The sequence below is a fragment of the Bidens hawaiensis genome, unplaced genomic scaffold (genome assembly GCF_021521415.1).
Source record: "Bidens hawaiensis isolate Kalapana, Puna unplaced genomic scaffold, B.hawaiensis_p1.1 tig00033553_1, whole genome shotgun sequence".
NCBI classification, from domain to species: Eukaryota; Viridiplantae; Streptophyta; class Magnoliopsida; order Asterales; family Asteraceae; genus Bidens; species Bidens hawaiensis.
The window spans coordinates 6,365-25,055 of record NW_027495762.1 but is presented as its reverse complement, the minus strand read 5'-3'; the positions used below and the strand labels follow the sequence as shown (position 1 = coordinate 25,055).

Sequence of the window (18,691 nt, the reverse complement as noted above, 5' to 3'; positions counted from 1 at the left end):
AATGTTGGAGACTACATACTGCGTAAGCAACGAGATCCCGAACCAGGTGCATATCGGCTCGATGGCACTCTCATCCCAACAACATGGAAGGGAGCTCAATTACACAGTTTGCATGTAGATCAATTCCAAACTTGTAAAGAAAATACCCAGAGCCACTTCTAATGGAAATGATTCTCCTTAGAACATTGATGCTGATGATCTTACATTTATACTTATGAACTTTCCACACTGATATGCCGGTCTTCACCGCATACATAAGTGGGAAAGTCGTTGCTTGTGGAAGGCGGCAAAACCCGCATAAACACAAAAAACGGCAAACCTTCACGCAGGTCAGTCATAGGTAAAGTTTGGTCATCCCACTAAATGAAAGTGCCGGTCCTAACCGCACAAATCATGATAGAGGAAACCGAACTAACCTATTGACAACCGCGCGTCGAACGGTTAATTTATTCAAAACACTGATGCCGGTTTTCACCGCATAATTAAGTGTAAAGAAATCGTTGCTTGTGGAAGGCGGCAAAACCCGCATAAACACAAAAAACGGCAAACCTTCACGCAGGTCAGTCATAGGTAAAGTTTGGTCATCCCACTAAATGAAAGTGCCGGTCCTAACCGCACAAATCATGATAGAGGAAACCGAACTAACCTATTGACAACCGCGCGTCGAACGGTTAATTTATTCAAAACACTGATGCCGGTTTTCACCGCATAATTAAGTGTAAAGAAATCGTTGCGTGTGGACGGCGGCAAAACCCGCATAAACACAAAAAACGGCAAACCTTCACGCAGGTCAGTCATAGGTAAAGTTTGGTCATCCCACTAAATGAAAGTGCCGGTCCTAACCGCACAAATCATGATAGAGGAAACCGAACTAACCTATTGACAACCGCGCGTCGAACGGTTAATTTATTCAAAACACTGATGCCGGTTTTCACCGCATAATTAAGTGTAAAGAAATCGTTGCGTGTGGACGGCGGCAAAACCCGCATAATGTCACACCCTCAAAATCCACTAACGGAGTTTTACCGTCAGAGGGTGTGAACTGGCAGGATCGGAATCATTAGTTATAACCAAACCAAAGAAAAACGTTTAAATGAAAGTAAGTGCGGAAGCGTAAAACCTTAATTCAAAAGTTGCGTCACGCAGGACGACTTAAAACCAAATGTAACTGTTAAAATTAAGTTTGCAGAATAAAAGTGTTTTCATTAATGCATGCTCCTAAACCGCGCGCCCGCCTCGGCTACCTGAGAATAACATACTAAAAGTGTCAACACAAGGTTGGTGAGTTCACAAGTAAAATAAGATAAATCGTTTAGCGTTTTGCGTAACCTCGTTACGACGTTTAAATGTTGCGTAACCCCGTTACGACGTTTGAGTGTGTAACTACGTTACAGCGTTTGAGTGTGTAACCACGTTACAGCGTTTAAGTGTGTAACCACGTTACAGCGTTTAAGTGTTTTGCATTACCAGATAGTGTTATGTCAAATTATATATCGATAGGTAGCTAATCTATACAACAAGTATCGCTAAGTGGTTCGCGACCGAAGCTGACTGTTTATCAAGTGCCCGTCACCAGGTCCTCCAGACCATGGTAAGTGTTAGCCAAAATTTACACCCACTCAACCTCCAGTTGAGCTTAGCGTCGGGTGGGGTTTGTCAAACCCAGTAGTACTACCCAAAAGTGACTAGCTATTCCAAATATTAACCGGTCCGATGTGTGGGACTTCAAATGTTACGTTTGCCGCTTAGCCTTTACAAGTGATATATAATTTATAACGAAATCTTAAATATGCGTTTATCTCAGAAAATGCGTTTATCGGAGTATGTTATCTCCCCCAAGTGAAAAACGTTTGAAAACAGTTTAAGAGTGGGGTAAGTGAACTCACTGTTTGCGAAGAATATCCGATCTAGATCACCGAGTGATGCGCGTCGTAGAAAACTCTCTAGCGTTCTAAAATAACAAAGAGATTTTCTAAGTATCGGAATGTTTAACGAGTCTCTAGACTCGGCACATAATACCTATGCACGTAACATGTTTCGTGTTTCGTTTGTGAATCGTGTGTGACTTAAACAAGTAAAATTGTGATACGATACATGAGTGAGCAATTACTTTCGTGTCACGTATTAATAACATACTTATTAGCAATTATTCCCGTAGGGGCATTTTGGTCAACAAACAAGACTAACTAACCATTATTCCCCATAAGGGCAATTTGGTCAATTCATGGCAATCAACTAGCAACTATTCCCCGCAAGGGTATTTTGGTCAAAATACAACAATTATATAAAAACTATCATATTTCATGCATTCCTATACAACTCAGCAGCTAGTTTCGTTATGACAGAATTTCTACTTGAAAGATTGCACTAGTTTACCGATTATAACGTCTCAATTAATTTACCAAAAATTACCACAGGAGTATACATATCTTAGGTTTCCAGAACATCTTTTATCTTATTTTTATTCCATATAGATTGTTCATAATGATCAAAACATTACAGCTAACTTATATCAGTCAGATTCATGCACATCAGAATGTTATTTGCAATTCCCGTTAAACGAAAAATCCAATAAATGCAAGACCACTTGGGTTTGGTTCCTAACTCAGTGAGTCAACCTCCAGAAGTGGAACCAACCCAATTGGTCTCGTAGTTCATGAGATATAACATTTACAACATAACCTAACAGCAGGTCTAACAGCTCAGCTTTGCATCACGTTTTTGTAAAATCATAAAAGTATACTTCCACTTATCCAAAAATTACGAATTTATACTTCATAGAAACTAGACTCAACCTAGTTTACTGCAGTACCCACAATCTCAATCAATTTTCACGTTTACACTTCGTTACAGTCAGTTAAACATCGTATATACGTTCTGTCCAGAATCTGTTCACATCAAAACTCATCATAATAACAATCTATGAACTATCATGCATCCATATAACCCTCTAGACACTATAACTACTATCCATGCATATCAATTACACCATACACACATGGTTAGGGTTTTATTTGAACTCACAATCAAGGACACAACAATTAACATGCAATATTATCAAACTAGTTATCAATTCATTATTCAAATAACAACCATCATATTAATCATATGCATGAACAAAATCGGCCAGCTAGGGTTTGTTATTAACCCAACAAACATCAAATTCAATCAACAAGGATGTGAAGGATGATCAAATATACCTTCCTAGCACTTTGTTCTTCAATCAAAGGCTTGAATTGATGGTGTATGTGTGTGTGTTTGTGGACGGCAGCCAAGAGAGAGCAAGGGGGAGGCCGATCGGGTTGTAGGTTAATAAAATAGGTTAGGGTTTGTAGTTAAGGTTATATTTATAGACAAACAAGTTACACTCTAGTCCTTCTACTTTCAAGTGTTGTTTTTCTAGAACATTCTATCCTAACTTGCACATAATCATGACAATAATATAACACATAATCCTAACACATAGTTATCACATCATTAGTGTTTTAGTGTGCTTCGTTTATTCCTCAATCGTTTGCGTTTCGGTGCAAATCCCGAAAGACTACTACACATGTAGTAAGTGTTAAGCGTCATTTAAACCCTAGTTTAAATGTAATGAAGTATGCGTTATAGATTCAACGATCTTAAAGTTTGAATTAACGGAGTTGAGTTAACGAGGTTAACCTGAAATTGACGATTGTCACACATAAACACAAAAAACGGCAAACCTTCACGCAGGTCATTCATAGGTAAAGTTTAGTGATCCCACTAAATGAAAGTGCCGGTCCTAACCGCACAAATCATGATAGAAGAAACCGAACTAACCTATTGACAACCACGCGTCGAACGGTTAACCTATTCAAAATACTTAGAAAATTTCTAACGGAATGATGAGGAAAACCTCCACGCAGGTCAGATATATGTGAAGTTTAGCCATCCTACCAAGTGCAAGTGACGGTTTTACCCGCACAATCACGAAGGAGGAAGCAAAACTTCAACCTATTATCTACCACGTTCAAAGGTTAACTTATTCTAAACACTTAGAAAATTTCTAACGAAAAGATGAGGAAAACCTCCACGCAGGTCAGATATAGGTAAAGTGTAGCCATCCTACTATGTGCAAGTGACGGTCTTACCCGCACAATCACGAAGGAGGAAGCAAAACTTCAACCTATTATCTACCACGTTCAAAGGTTAACTTATTCTAAACACTTGGAAAGTTGCTAATTTAAACTAAAGTATGCATGAGCAAGTCATATAACGTTTATAAAGCAAGTCATCCAGTGAAAGTAGCGGTCTTACCCGCACAAAGATTTATATTTCATAATAATTCATTACAAGAATGGCCGGGTAACTACCCGCCTACAAGAATATAAATCTATACAATGTAAACCTATCCTAACAGTGGGAAGGGATCTTAAGGTTCAAGCTTCAGGACCACTCCCTCCAAACCCACTTGTACCCGCACCATCAGTTGGCTGTGGCGGTTCAAGGAAGGTCTTTAGAATGGCTAGCCCATCATCAGCAGCAGCAACTTCGTTTTATATTAAAAACCGATCATTGTTTTTAAAACATAAATTTCCTTTTAAAACATTTATAAAACCATATTTTTGTACCTAAAATTCATATAACTTCCCAAACATCCATTTTTCTCTAAAATCAACAATATATTTTTGCTTTATCTACTAATCAAGTCACCCTACTAAAACCATTTTTTTACTCATTCATTTTTATATGCTTTAAATCTTGGTACTTGTATAAGTTTCTTTTACCAAACTAACATATACAACAATAAATTTATAAAATAATTTCCTTGACATATTTATCTTCAAGAAAACTCATCTCCTTATAATATAAGTTTAAAAAAAAACATACTATTTGTTTTAATCTAGTTCTATCCCTAAAACCAACTTTATTAATATATTTTTATGTTTAATTAAGTATGTTTAAGGTATCATAAACTTAACTTTTATTCTATATATTCACGTCTAAACACCTTTTAACCAAGTTTGAACCAGAACCCACTTTTAAGTCATGTTTAGTAATTTCTCACTACTCATAACACCTTTTAAACATAATAAGTTTTTCCATATATGTTTATGGTTTTGTTTACATGTTAAGTGTGAAGGTTGTTAAGTAGGTGAAAGCTTATCATGAACACATGTTATTAGAGTTAAGTGCCATTTTAGTACATGTGGTTTGTCCAATTACGCAACTTTAGTACCGGTTTTAAATTTATTGCAAAATGACTACCTTACTTTTCTAAAACTTGCAATTTTAGTACTTTTTTCTAACCCTATCTATTTTGTCCGTTAAGTCAGGGGCAAATTAATAATTTTGATTATTTTATTTATTTTCTTTTTTAGCTAAGTGAGTAAGTGTCATTTTCATACATGTGGTTTGTTCAATTATGCAACTTTAGTACATTTTTTTTTTTTTGAATTTATTGCAACTGGATACTTTGATTAGTTTTAGATAAACAGAAAAACCAAAAGAGTCATTACATATTACAATTAAAATATAATCTCTAACCCTAAATGAGCAGATCAACCCCTCTCCCCATGCTCATTGATCCTTCAAACCTTAACCATTGTTCATCTTCAAGTTCAATGAATTAATGAATTACGATATATTGTTTTGTCCATGTGATTCGTCAACCGTCATTCATCTACAAGTTCAATTGATGTTATACTAAGAGGTGCGAAGTTGTGTGATTGTTATTTGGCTTGATCCTCCAATGTCCGATGTGTTAAAGAGCTACTGCTATCATACCCAAACTTTTGAAGAAACAATCAATTCACATAAAGAAAATGCAAGAAAAATGGCTAAGATGAACTCGAATCTTAAGCTACTATAAGTAAATTGGCAATCAAGAACAAAAAGCTAAAAAATATGTTATACATTTCATGGTTTTTTTTTCATCTTCTATCAAGTACTTAGTTACTTTTAATTGTTATATATGTAATATGTAATGTCTCTTTTTGATTTGTCTATCTATTCAAAACTAATCAAAGTATCTAGTTGCAATAAATTCAAAAAAAAAGGTGCTAAAGTTGCATAATTGAACAAACCACATGTATGAAAATGGCACTTAGCTCAAGAGAGAAAATAAATAAAATAATCGAAATTACTAATTTACCCCTGACTTAACAGAAAAAATAGACGGGTTTAGAAAAAAGTACTAAAATTGCAAGTTTTAAAAAAGTGAGGTAGTCATTTGCAATAAATTCAAAAACGATACTAAAGTTGCGTAATTGGACAAACCACAGGTACTAAAATGGCACTTAACTCCATTTAATTAACATAAAGCTAGACTTAGGAAAGTTTAGCTTACTTAGTATTAGGATAGGGGTTTAAAGAGAGATTAGAGGGTCTTAAGCTTGTTTTTTCACGTTAAGCTTGTTTAACTTCCCGGAAAAGATCTCTGGCCTGCACCATGTTGGTCTTGAAACATAATGAATATGTTTTAGTAGCATGTTTTTGAAATTCAAATTTAAAGTTTGAACTTTATTATGTTTGTATGTTCATCAAATTTTGCTATGTATAAAATAAACATGATATTGTTTCGTATCTCCAATACCAGTTACTGATAATAAGTCAAATTGAAAAGATCTTTATTCTGCAAAAAATATATATATCATGTGTCATATACAAATTCTTTAACTTTCATTGATAGCATTTTACATGGTCAGATTTTTGAAGGTCTATTAAGTGTTTGATAGGTTTATTGTTTGTTCTATATCGATTTTTGATTAAATATTGTATTTCATGAATTACCCGTGTAGTACGTGGGTCTCAAACTAGTCTAATAGACACACACACACACACTAGATTAGATACCCGTGTACCATATGGGTTGAACAATTTAACTTATACAAATCATAACTCCGTAAATAAAACTGGTCTCTTTAAATTCAATGTTATTTTATTTCAAGGGTTTAAAAACCAGTCTTAGATTGGATGTGGTATAGCTCAATATTAGTTTCAGTTAGTGTTTCAGTTGAATTCGATCGAAGAACATCCAAATCACACTCTTTAGGATTTGAACCTAAAACATCGGATTTTGGAGGCCAAACAAATTTCTTACATATCTCATCTCCTTAGATTATGCTTATGGTAATATCCTATAGATCGAGACGTCAATACTTAGGGGTTTTAGAATCTACGCGTCAATAATTAGATTAAGCCATCATAGATTCTGCACCAACACCCAAATCAATTTATGAATTACGCAACAAAATAAAAAAATCTATGTAGGGTGATTAAAAGCGAAGCAAAGCAAAACAAAAAAAATTAATTTTTATTTTACTAAGGGTGTACAAATGGGTTTTTTTTTTCTTCAACTCCACGTTCTACCATGTACAAAAGCAAATCACATTCTATAAAAGTAAGCATGATTAAAGATGCACAACCCTAAACAACTAAGAAATCGGATTTTGATGATGAACATGAAGATCATCGCATGATGTTGTTCTTACGTTTGATGATTAACCGTACCCATTAAGAAATCAAAAGTTTGATGATGAACATGAATACAACCGCATACAATTGTTTTTATTTTAACAACTGAGAACAATGATCGCTTACCAATAAGAGATGATAAAGTATGTACTGATTAATGATTAAGGTGATCTCATGAATAGGCATTACTTGGGGTGATATTCAAAATCTACGTGTCGATACATAGGGATGATATTCAAAATCTACATGTCGATACTTAGGGGTGATATTGAGAATCTATGTGTCGATACTTAGGGATGATATTCATAATTTACGCGTCGATACTTAGGGTTTATATTCAGAATCTATGTGTCGATACTTATAAACAATTCAATGCATTTTGCATTGATATCTAGGCATTGATAGTTAAGGCTGAGGGGTGTGGGGGGCTCCAACGGGGGCGCGAGTGGGGGCTCCAGCCAATAATATTGTGACGTGTGGCAGAGAGAGAAACTGGATAAGATGGGTGTTGGAGCCCCCGCTGGAGCCCCTGGCCCTGGTGTGGAGGGGCGCGAGCAGGGGCTCCTGCGGATTTTTTTTTTATTTTTTTATAAATATATTCAAAAAAGGTATTATTAAAAAAAACTCATAAATTATTAAAAAAAACACACATTAAAAAAAAACATTAATATCTAAAAATAAAATAAAAATTAAAGTACTAAAAAAACATTATTCTTATTCTTCGGCTTGGTCTTCTTCGATCAACCTCTTTCGGATACGTTCCTTTTGCTTTTTCATCAGCATTTGATCGACCGGATTTAGGTTACTGAAGTCTCTTGTAAGGAAGTCCAAATCTCTCATTCGACTTTTTTCCTTTTTGTCATTAGAGACCACCTCCATGGTTTTGTTGAATTTATTGAGGGATTCAACAAGATCGACGATGTTTACGGCTCCCCCCTCAGCCGATTTTTTCCCCTTGGCGTCCCGTCCCAATGGCCGCCTCCTTGGCGGTGAAGACGTTTCCTCCCCCATAATGTTTAGGTCGAATCCAACGCGGCAATCCGACGCGGCAGAAGTGCTATACGCTCCAGACGAACTAGTTTTAGTCCGTTTCGGCCCTACTTCCGCATCATGGTCGGGCGCCACCAGCTCAACCCACTTGGCACACCTTTTCAACCTCTCCCACAACTTTACATCGTCCCACGTCTTCACCGTCCCATACCTCCGCAGACACTCCTGCTTCCACTCTTCGACAGTGAAATTGTAAACCGCCAAATCATCACTGCCACTTGGTCTCATACGACCGGCGTTCCTGTTGAAAAGATTAGTAAACAAGCCGACAAATTTTCTGATTTCGGACCACCGACCCGAAATCATTTCGGCGTTCTGCTCTGTACTCCCAACGAGCGAATAGAACGTCTCCCTAACCTTTGTCCAAAAGACCTTGCTCTTTTGGTAGTCGGCTGCAAAATGCATAAATAAATTTGTAAGTCATTTAACTTTTTTATTTAACTTTTTTATTAAAAATCATTTTTAAAAACGTTAAAACAATTACCGCAACGCCGATCCTCAGAAATGACTATCCAAGCCCGACACAGGGCTTCCTTCTCATCCGATGACCACGGAGTGGTTTTACGTTTCGTCCTCGGAGTCGAAGCAGAACCCGACCCGTCCGTTGCAACATGTTTTTTCCGGTGGACGCGTCTTCTTTGTCCCGCAGCTTCACCGTGTGATTCTTGTGTCTCCGGAACAACAAAGTTAGGAGACGGTTGTATGTTGGATGGTTGAAAGCCGGATGTTTCTTGCGACCCCGTAAAAAACATCGATTGGTCTGGTGACGACCATAAATCGTCGTAACTATAACCAGAATCTAGGTTCGGGTACCAATTTCCAGCCATGTTTTTAAAAAAAGGTTTGGAAGATGGGTTGATTTTGGGTTTTTTTTTGTAGTTGTGGTAATGGTTTTATATGATTTTGGGTGTGGTATGTGATTTTGGGTGTGGTAATTGGTATAGGTTTATATATAGGAAAAACTGATTTTATGTTAATAAAAATATCCAAGCCCAACGGCTCATTTATCCTCCCAACGACTCTTTCACGCTTTCCCACGTCCCTTTACGCCTCAGCCTTCCCGCGACCTGCCTTGCGCCCGCCTTGGTTCCCGTGCTCGCGCCCCTCTCGCGCCCCTCTCGCGCCTCGGTGGTGTGGTGCTCGCGCCTGGGGGCGCGAGCGGAGGGGCTCTCGCGCCCCCGCTGAAGCCCCACACCCCTCAGCCTAAGGGGGATATTTAGGGCTGGATATTGATTGTGATATTCTCCTATAAAACAAAATTATTTATTTGATTCGAATTGCAGTCAAGTTTTGGGGGTTTTCCTTCAACCCCACTTCTAGAACTGGACCCAATTACATCCATACGCTAGACCCGGGACCGACTCAATTATATATAAGCAGTATTATGGGTTCGAATGTGACGGGTATTATGGGTTTTGTGGGTTTGACCTGTTTCCTCTCACCCCACATACATTTTACTACTTTAGTTGTGATAAAAGTTTCTAACTTAGTGGTATTTTGTCCATCCATAATATCTATACTTTTGTTATTTATTTGTTGTTTTCTATTACAAAATAATTTAACCTAATAAGACTTTCTTTTCTGTTTTATTAAACGAACTACAAGGCTTTTTTTTTAACGGTAAACAAATAAAGTCCGGTCATTCAAAATAACCCAATGGCAAAAGGCAAACTATACGTCCGCGATTGCAGTCCAAGTCCGTCGTCTCCTATTTTGGAGCAAGCTCGCTACATGAAGGTCTGCTGCGGTAAAACCCGATTGGGATCGGATTCGAACTTTGAGTCCTTCAGTCACAATCCCGAATCTTCATTTCCTCCAATGCAATAATTTTGTTATAGATATTTTATAACTAAGTTGAAAGAGTGGTATACGCAACAAGCTAATGTGTTTTAAAAATGAAATCGTCTACAACTATTTCAAGAATGCATTATCTAATTAATAACGATTTTTTTTATTGTATCGAATTTTTATTATATGAGAAACCCGACCCGAACCATTCAACCAACCTAGAATTTCTTTTGTCCCGTTCCATGAAATTATAGTATATAAAAAGTGACTAAACTGGATCTGAAGAGTAAGCATTTTGCGAAACACGCCTTTATACGCATTTATACTTGAATAGTTTAGGTTAGGGATGTTCATCGAATCGGATAGTAGATTATTAGGTTTATTCAATTCGGATTGTTCAGATTTGAAATTTTTAAGACCTTATCCAAAATCCAATCCGAATTGATTTCAGATGGATTCGGATAGTCCCAAATAATCCGAATGACCCGAAATAAATCGTATAATAAATGTCTAATTAGATAAAAACACAAAACCGGAAAATTAAAATAAAACGTACACAAAGAAAAGTCAAGCTTCAAACAAAAGTCGAATCAAATCCATGATTATCATAATTCTAAACGTTAAAACTGATACGAATAAACCCAAACTTCAAAATAATTAAAACACATGATACTTATTCGGATTATTAAGATATCCGAATTTCTTTGAAATCTCTATCCAATCTGATCCGAATTCCGAATTAGTTATTCGTATATTTGGATCGATCCGATTCGAATATCTGAATAAGAATTCAGATCGGATTATTTGGGTATCAGTTTCTGTTCAGATTTCGGCTTTTTTTTCGGATTTCGGATTCCTTTAACACCCCAATTCAAAAATTTTCAAATGAAAATAAAAATTTATTTTTAAAAGTGTGCGATTTGTTATATTGGAAATAAATGTCTTTTTTTTCTTCCTTTTTTAACCTATATTGCTTCATGGAAGTAAATAATTATAAATCAATGATCAATCAGACGACACATATTACAATTGCTAATTTACCATGAAATAACTAAATAAAATGAACGTTTGAAGATCGCAAATAAAGTTTGTTGACGAAGGTGTGTGCCTCACAACCAAAATCCTTAACGTTATTATGTATTTCTTCTAGAAAATCTAGAATTTGTTATTAAAAAAATAATAAAAAATGAAACGTTTAAACCTTTAAATGAACAATAAATAATACCTAGATAAATATACGAGTCATTAATTTTAAGAGTTAAGTTATTAATTTAAAAAAGAAGTATTATTTTAAGTTAATATTTTGAAAATATAAAAGTTTGAAAACTATTTTAAGTAAATAGACTTTTAAGACAACATAAAACCTAATCATTTTTTAAATTTAAAGTTACTTCGTTCAGATTCTGAAATGAGGTAGATTATTCTCTTGGTGTACAGTGAATGACATGCACGTTTCTCACTAGAACAGGAGAACCAAAAGTAAAACGTTAAACAATCTAACAAAAAACAATGACTAAACATAACATATTTCTAGCTAGAACCGGAGAACCAAATACATACTCATACAACCTTAACGACAAAAAAATAAATAACATTTGTAATCGTAAAGCCTATTTGATCTATGATTTTGTAGTAACAGTGCTAAAAATAGTCCCCTGCGCGATACCACAATATCATCTAGAATCAAGGAACTCTAATGCTTCGGCCGAAGGTGTTAAACCGTGTTGAGAAAGGTACTCGGGATTACAGAACTTGCTTAAGTGTCTCATCCCGCTATCACATAAAATTGTAACGATAGTATGACCCGGGCCTAATAAGCGGGCTAATCTTACAGCTCCTACACAGTTCATTGATGAAGAACTTCCAACAAAAAGCCCATCATTCTTTAGAAGGTATCTGATCAATAGAAGAAGTATAAGATTTGTTAAAACGAATAATGACATAGTTTTTCAGTGCGGGCAAACGGGTCGGGCTGGCCCACCGAAACTTGTTATCGGAATTTTATTAATTTCAAAGGCAAATTGGAAATAAATAATCCCACCTTTTGTGTATTGGCCGATAATAATCTCACCTTTAAAAATCACTACCGACGGTCCAACCTTTCAACTATTTTTGTCTCAATGGTCCTCCGTTAAAAAACACTTAACGTCGCTAAGTTTCAAACCTATGTTTTAGGGCTTTTGATCGGAAAATGCTAGGAGTCGACTGATGTAAAACTTATCTCGAAACTGTGATCCAAACGACGAAACAGTGTTTCAATTCGAGTGTTTGAATTTCTAATTAACAAAATTCAAGCCATTTGAACCACCGTTTTGAGATAAGTTTTACATCAGTCGACTCGTATCCTTCTTCAGATCAAAAGCCCTAAAACATCGGTTTGAAACTCAGAAAAAAACTTAACGATGTTAAATGTTTTTTAACGGAGGACCATTGAGACAAAAATAGTTGAAAGGTTGGACCGTTGGTAGTGATTTTTAAAGGTGGGATTATTATCGGCCAATACACAAAAGGTGGGATTATTTATTTCCAATTTGCCTAATTTCATATAACAAATGTATCGAGTATGGGTCAAAATGACCGAAGACAGGTTGACCCGCAAACTTATAAATGTTTTCTTGCGTTAAATTATGATTACAAAAACAATATTATTACAATAGTAATAAAAATTCCAAGCCTTTAAAAAATAAGATTTAGGAGGTTGTATTCATTTAACATAACCTTTGTTCTACTTTTTGTTGGGGGTGTAAACAAGCCAAGCTGCTCGAGGGCTACTCGAGATCAGCTCGTGAAAAAGATTGATCAAGCCCAACTTAAACAAGATCGAGCCTAAAAACAAGTTTGTTAGATAAGCGAGCCCGAGCCCAAGCTTCACTTGTCGAGCTTGAGCTGGCTCGCAAGCCTATTATTTATATATTTTATAATTTTTATTATTATACGCCCTGCTTGCGGTGCGCGCATATAATGTATATATGTATGAACCCTCGGGTGGGCAAAAGTAAAAGTGCACTAATTTTGACGTTATTTTACTAATCTCGTGAAAATAACGTTAAAAGTGGCGGAAGGTTAATCAGGCATCATGTGGTGGCGTTGATAGCCGAAAGACAAGGGCACATGCACCAATCAGCCGGTGTCCCTGATGATTGAGTGCTATGTGCCTTATGTTCAAGGCTTGATGCAAAACTACTATCGAGCCGGGGGTCTCACCGGAAGCAGCCTCTCTATCCCTATGGGATAGAGGTAAGACTGTCTACATCTTACCCTCCTCAGACCCTACCATAGCATTGCTATTGGTGGGATATACTGAGTACGATGATGATGATGATGATAATTTTTATTATTATATAATATTATGAGAAAAATAACTAAAGAATACATATTATTTTATATATAAGACTATAATTAAAAAATGTATAAAAAGTTATTACAAGCATATAACTTTAATTAAAAAATAGTAAACAAGCAGAGCCTGAGCCGAGCCCATGCTCTCTGTAAGTTAAACGAGCTCGGGTTGGCTCGGCTTGTTTACACCCCTACTTTCAATCTATTTGACGGTTCCGTTGTAAAACTACTTTTACACATTTGAGAGAAAGCATGACCTAATTGACCCATTTAAGTAAACGGGTCAAAACTGATACGAGTATGAAGCAAAAAATGTGACATGACATGATTACATAAATATATATTATCTTGGAGACAAGGACCAAGTTCTTACCTGGACATTTCCACAGCTTCAATATCAGTGCCTTTAAAAGCTCCATCAAGTTGAGCCATTTTAAAATTTTCCGTTAATCTGTTAATCCCAATGCCTTCGGTTATGGTATCAAACGGATTCTTTAATCTCTTTCCTTCAGCCTCCTCTTTAGTGTACATCACTCCCCTTGTAACCTTGTTATACAAACCAGATCCAGGTGGGTCCACAAGATAACACTTTATTCCCGGGTCTTTTTCCTTTAGAAGAATGTAAAAGTTGGATTAGTTGTCGTAAATTTTGACCCGTTTACTTATGTGGGTTGTGATTTATCTCAAACGATTGATATAAAAAAGTTAGTTAAAATGAATAAAATGGTTGAAAGTTGCTTAAAAGTCTACTTTTAATGTATACAGTCGCTAAACCTTTGTACTCAAAACATTTAGATCATCCTTTAGTCCGCTTATAGCAACAATAGAACGATTCAACCAGTAGCAAGTAACCTTTTTCGCAGATTTATCAAACACTGCTGACGTGTCATCTTATATATCATTTAGTGTATACGCTCTGATTTGATATTTGATGACTACTTTCAATGAAAATATGCATAAAAACTTAAAAAGTAAGATTGTTTTTTCAAACATGTATAGTTTATGTTAAATTTTGTTCACATAAACCTTTTTCGAATATGTAGCATCTTGAATGACATCAGCGATTGCCACATCAGCATTTTACAGATAAAATCTGTTATGTTGAGGCTGGTTGCTAAAATCGATTATAAACTGTCAGTCGGTTTCTATTTTGCACCTAAATTAATATTAGCTACTAAAAACAAATCTCAAACTGTTAGATGGCTGACCTTTAGATAACGAGAAACACCAGCCACCGTGCCACCAGTACCGGCAGCTGCAACAAAAGCATGCAATTTGCCACCGGTCTGCTCCCAAATCTCAGGTCCAGTTCCTTCATAATGGGCTCTGTAGTTTGCCAAATTCTCAAACTGATCGGCAAAGAATCCACCTTTATACTCTTTTTCTGACAAATATCCATTTGCATTTGTAACATTTTTTTCATCTGTTTGATTTATGTGCTGCAGTGCTAGTTTATTTGCTTCTAATGCCCTTCTTCTTGCAATATTGACAAAATGATCTTTGTGAGTTATTGACACCGGCCGAACCCTCTCAACTGTTGCTCCGAGGGCCTCTAATATTTCAGACTGAAAATATATATAAAAAACAAACATGAAAAACAGTTTATTTACCATCATAATATCATGTAACCGGTTCAAACTATCAGAAAAACAGGTGATGTTTGTTTAATGTCATGTAATTAGGTTGGTTGTTCATCATACACAGTTATGCACCGACTTGGTAATTATAATTTTGACTAGGTAACTTGTCTCAAAATTTCAACCTAGCCCATTTTTAAAAGTTATAACTACCACACTAGTCCATTTTGTAATGAAGTGGCTTTGGTGCAAACGAGCGGAGCCGCTCACGAGCTACTCAAAATCAGATCGACAAAAAGCTCAAGCCTTGTATGGGAAGATCGTTGCTCGTCGAGCCTTAACGAGCCTAGTGTATTTTCAAGTTTCTTTTGTACTTCTATGTATTATTTACACACTGCACAGCCGAGCTCGAGCCAAGATATGGCTCGTTTAAGCACTACACACGGCTCGATCCGAGCTTAGGCTTGTTAAGTTTTTTCTCAAAATATATAAAATAATTAAAAATGTATATAAATTATTAATAAATAGTAAGTGAGCCAAGCTCGAGTTTGAAAAGAGAAAAAAACTCACGAGCCGAGCTCAAGCCTGGTGGAGCTCGGGCTCGGCTCGTTTACACCCCTGAATGTAAGTAGATGCTATTTATGCATCAGCGCTAAAAGTTTTAAGTAACTAAAAATGAACCACCAAAAGATTCTTTTTTCATTAAACTAGTGATTACAGTATAATACCAATTGAGCAAGCCTAGCAATTAATCAAAACTTGAAAACTCAAAAAGATTACATGTGAAGGACTTTAAACACAAAATCATCATCTATGGTAATACAACCGGTTTGAGTTATCCTAACCAAATACAACAGCAAAAAAGAAATGAAAAAATAGACAAAACACAACTGCAAAGGCAAATCATTACATATACAAAGGTTCTAATTTATAAATTTAAATCATTCGTACCTTTTCAATAGCAGCGTCATCTGGGATAACCACATGACATTTGCATCCATAAGCAGGAGCAACTGTTGCAAGACTAATTGCTGTGCTCCCAGGACTACCCTCGGTAACTACACCGCCTTTAAGTAGTTGTCCCGATTCCAAAGCCTATGGATTTGTGAAAGCTCAACATAAATGTCTCGTAATATGTATTAAAGGACACACATATATACTCAGCTTCACACATTGACCAACATATCCTCATACTCAGTTTATTGAATACTTTGCTTTTAATTTCAAGGTCTTTACTTTATGCTAACTTCATTTATTTGATAAAAAAAAATATAAGAAAAACTTATAGTACATTATCTATTATCTTGAAGATCACAATTGAATTTAAAAAATATGGACTATAGAAGCACATTGTCTGTTAGAACCCTAGCATTGACAGACGAGTAGAAGACTGAATCTACCTCTTCGATTATTTTAACAGCAACTCTATCTTTAACACTTCCTCCCGGATTCAAAAACTCTGCTTTCGGAAGAATCTGATTAACAATAAGAAAAAACAAAGCATTAACCAAAACCACAAATTTATGTACGTGTAATTAAAAAAAACACAAAAACTCTGCTTGTTTTGACTTCCGAGAGCTCGAGCTCGGCTTGTTTCAAGCTCTTTTACTAAAGCTCGAGCTCGGCTCGTGAGTTGTTTTTTCAACCTCAAGCTCGGCTTATTTATTACTTATGAATTAACTTATACACAGTTTTTAATTATTTTAATATATATTGAGTAAACCTTAAACGAGTAAAAGCTTGGCTCGAGCTCATGTGCAATACTTTAAACGAGCCCAAGCTCGGTTGTGTATAGGCCTGTAAATGAACCGAACTTTCGGTGAAATATTCGTGAACCGTTCGGCGGAAAGTTCGTTTATGTTCGTAACGAACATGAACAAAAAATTTGTGTTCGTTTAATTAAACGAACGAACATGAACACATGTTCCGTTCGTTGATTTATGTTCATGAACGTTCGTAATTAAAATAAGAGCTCGAAACAAACCGACAAACCTAGCTCGAGTTCTCGTAATTAAAAAAAATATGAGATAACAATAATAGTAATAATATTAATTACGTCACGGTAATAATATTAATTACTTCACAACCAGTGGCATCTGAGAGGCTATTAATCCTAATAAGCGGAGTGTTTCCAATGGCGCCAACGACACCGTTACTCTTCCGTTTGCTGTCCGTTAGGGTTTTGACTTTCGTTGACCGACGGCGGCTGCTTGTTATAATGTATAGAGAACATAGGGATACTGAGATAGAGGCTATGATTGTGATTAAATTCGCCGGTGGAAGCATGTTACGGTGGCCGGAGGTTAACTCCGGTGGCGGTTATGGCGGCGTTATGTGATCGGATTGGTTGGTTGGTTATTAGTTAGTTGAAGACTTTGGGCCGAAATAATAATAATAATAATAATAATAATAATAATAATAATAATGTTATGGGTTTGGCCCATTAAGTCTTTTAGAAGTAAAAGCCCAATGTAAACGTAAATGAGCTATTGGTGAATTGGTAAGGAACAGGCTTGGGGTTTGTTTGGTACGAGGTAATGGAATGGAATGAAATGAGCGAGAGAATAGAATGAATCATTATCATTCTATTGAGATGTTTGTTTACCATACGAGAATGAAATGAATCATTATTATTTCATCGTTGTGACGTCACCACCACCATCGCTGCAATTGCCATTCTTTCTATTTTGGTATTTTTTTTTATATATTTTGAGATTGGAGTTTATTTATCATTTCTATTTATTCTTGTGTTTTTTTATGAATACCAAACATCATAAAGTAATAATTCATTTCATTGCTACATGTTAACCAAACAAGGGAAATGGATGGTAATGACCCATTTTTCCTTGTTCATTCAATTACCTCCAACCAAACAGACCCTTAGTTTCATAGGTACCATGGTGGTGATGGGAAACTAGGTGAATGGGTGGTTTTAGCTATTTGGATCCTTGAACTGACATGTTTTGTGCGTTCGGGCGAGTGTTCACGGGCGTTAACCTTAGATGATGTGTTTTTCCCGGATCAAAAAACGAGTGTATCCCTATGCGATGAATTTAGCCAGTAGCCTATTTAGAGGAAACGTTGGCCGTTAAAAAAAGGCCGATGTAAACGAATCCGAAACCCAATTTGAGAAAACCCTACACTAACTCGAACCAAAAAAACGAACCCGAGAAAACACTAACCCGAACCCAAACCCAAACCAAAGTAATTTGGGTTGGTTGTTGGGTCTAATTTATGGGTTTCAGGTCAACCCAAAAAACCCGAATAAGCTTTTAATTTTAAAACAAAATATATTTTTAGGTATAATAGGTTAAGCCTTAGCCGCTATGGTTATCAGAATCTAAACCAGATATATTGCTCTCATTCCACCTATTATTGATTGACTTTTTATTTTTCATGTATATTTTCTACTTATCACTAATAGCCGTAATCAACACCTAATTCACACCAAATTAAAGACGCTTATGTAGGGTTTTTTTTAATGGATTTTTACATAT

General features: G+C 36.0%; 1 protein-coding gene across 1 annotated transcript; it reads right to left on the bottom strand.

Moving 5' to 3' along the window:
* Window positions 1-11,769: 11,769 nt before the first annotated feature.
* LOC143585086 (cysteine synthase 2-like) lies at window positions 11,770-17,481 on the bottom strand. Its single transcript, XM_077066957.1, has 6 exons — window positions 17,274-17,481; window positions 16,595-16,669; window positions 16,146-16,289; window positions 14,826-15,182; window positions 13,991-14,226; window positions 11,770-12,174 (listed from the first exon to the last, which is right to left on the bottom strand). Exons 1-6 carry the CDS (start codon window positions 17,478-17,480, stop codon window positions 11,952-11,954), a joined length of 1,242 nt encoding a protein of 413 aa, XP_076923072.1. The 5' UTR covers window position 17,481; the 3' UTR covers window positions 11,770-11,951.
* Window positions 17,482-18,691: the final 1,210 nt, after the last annotated feature.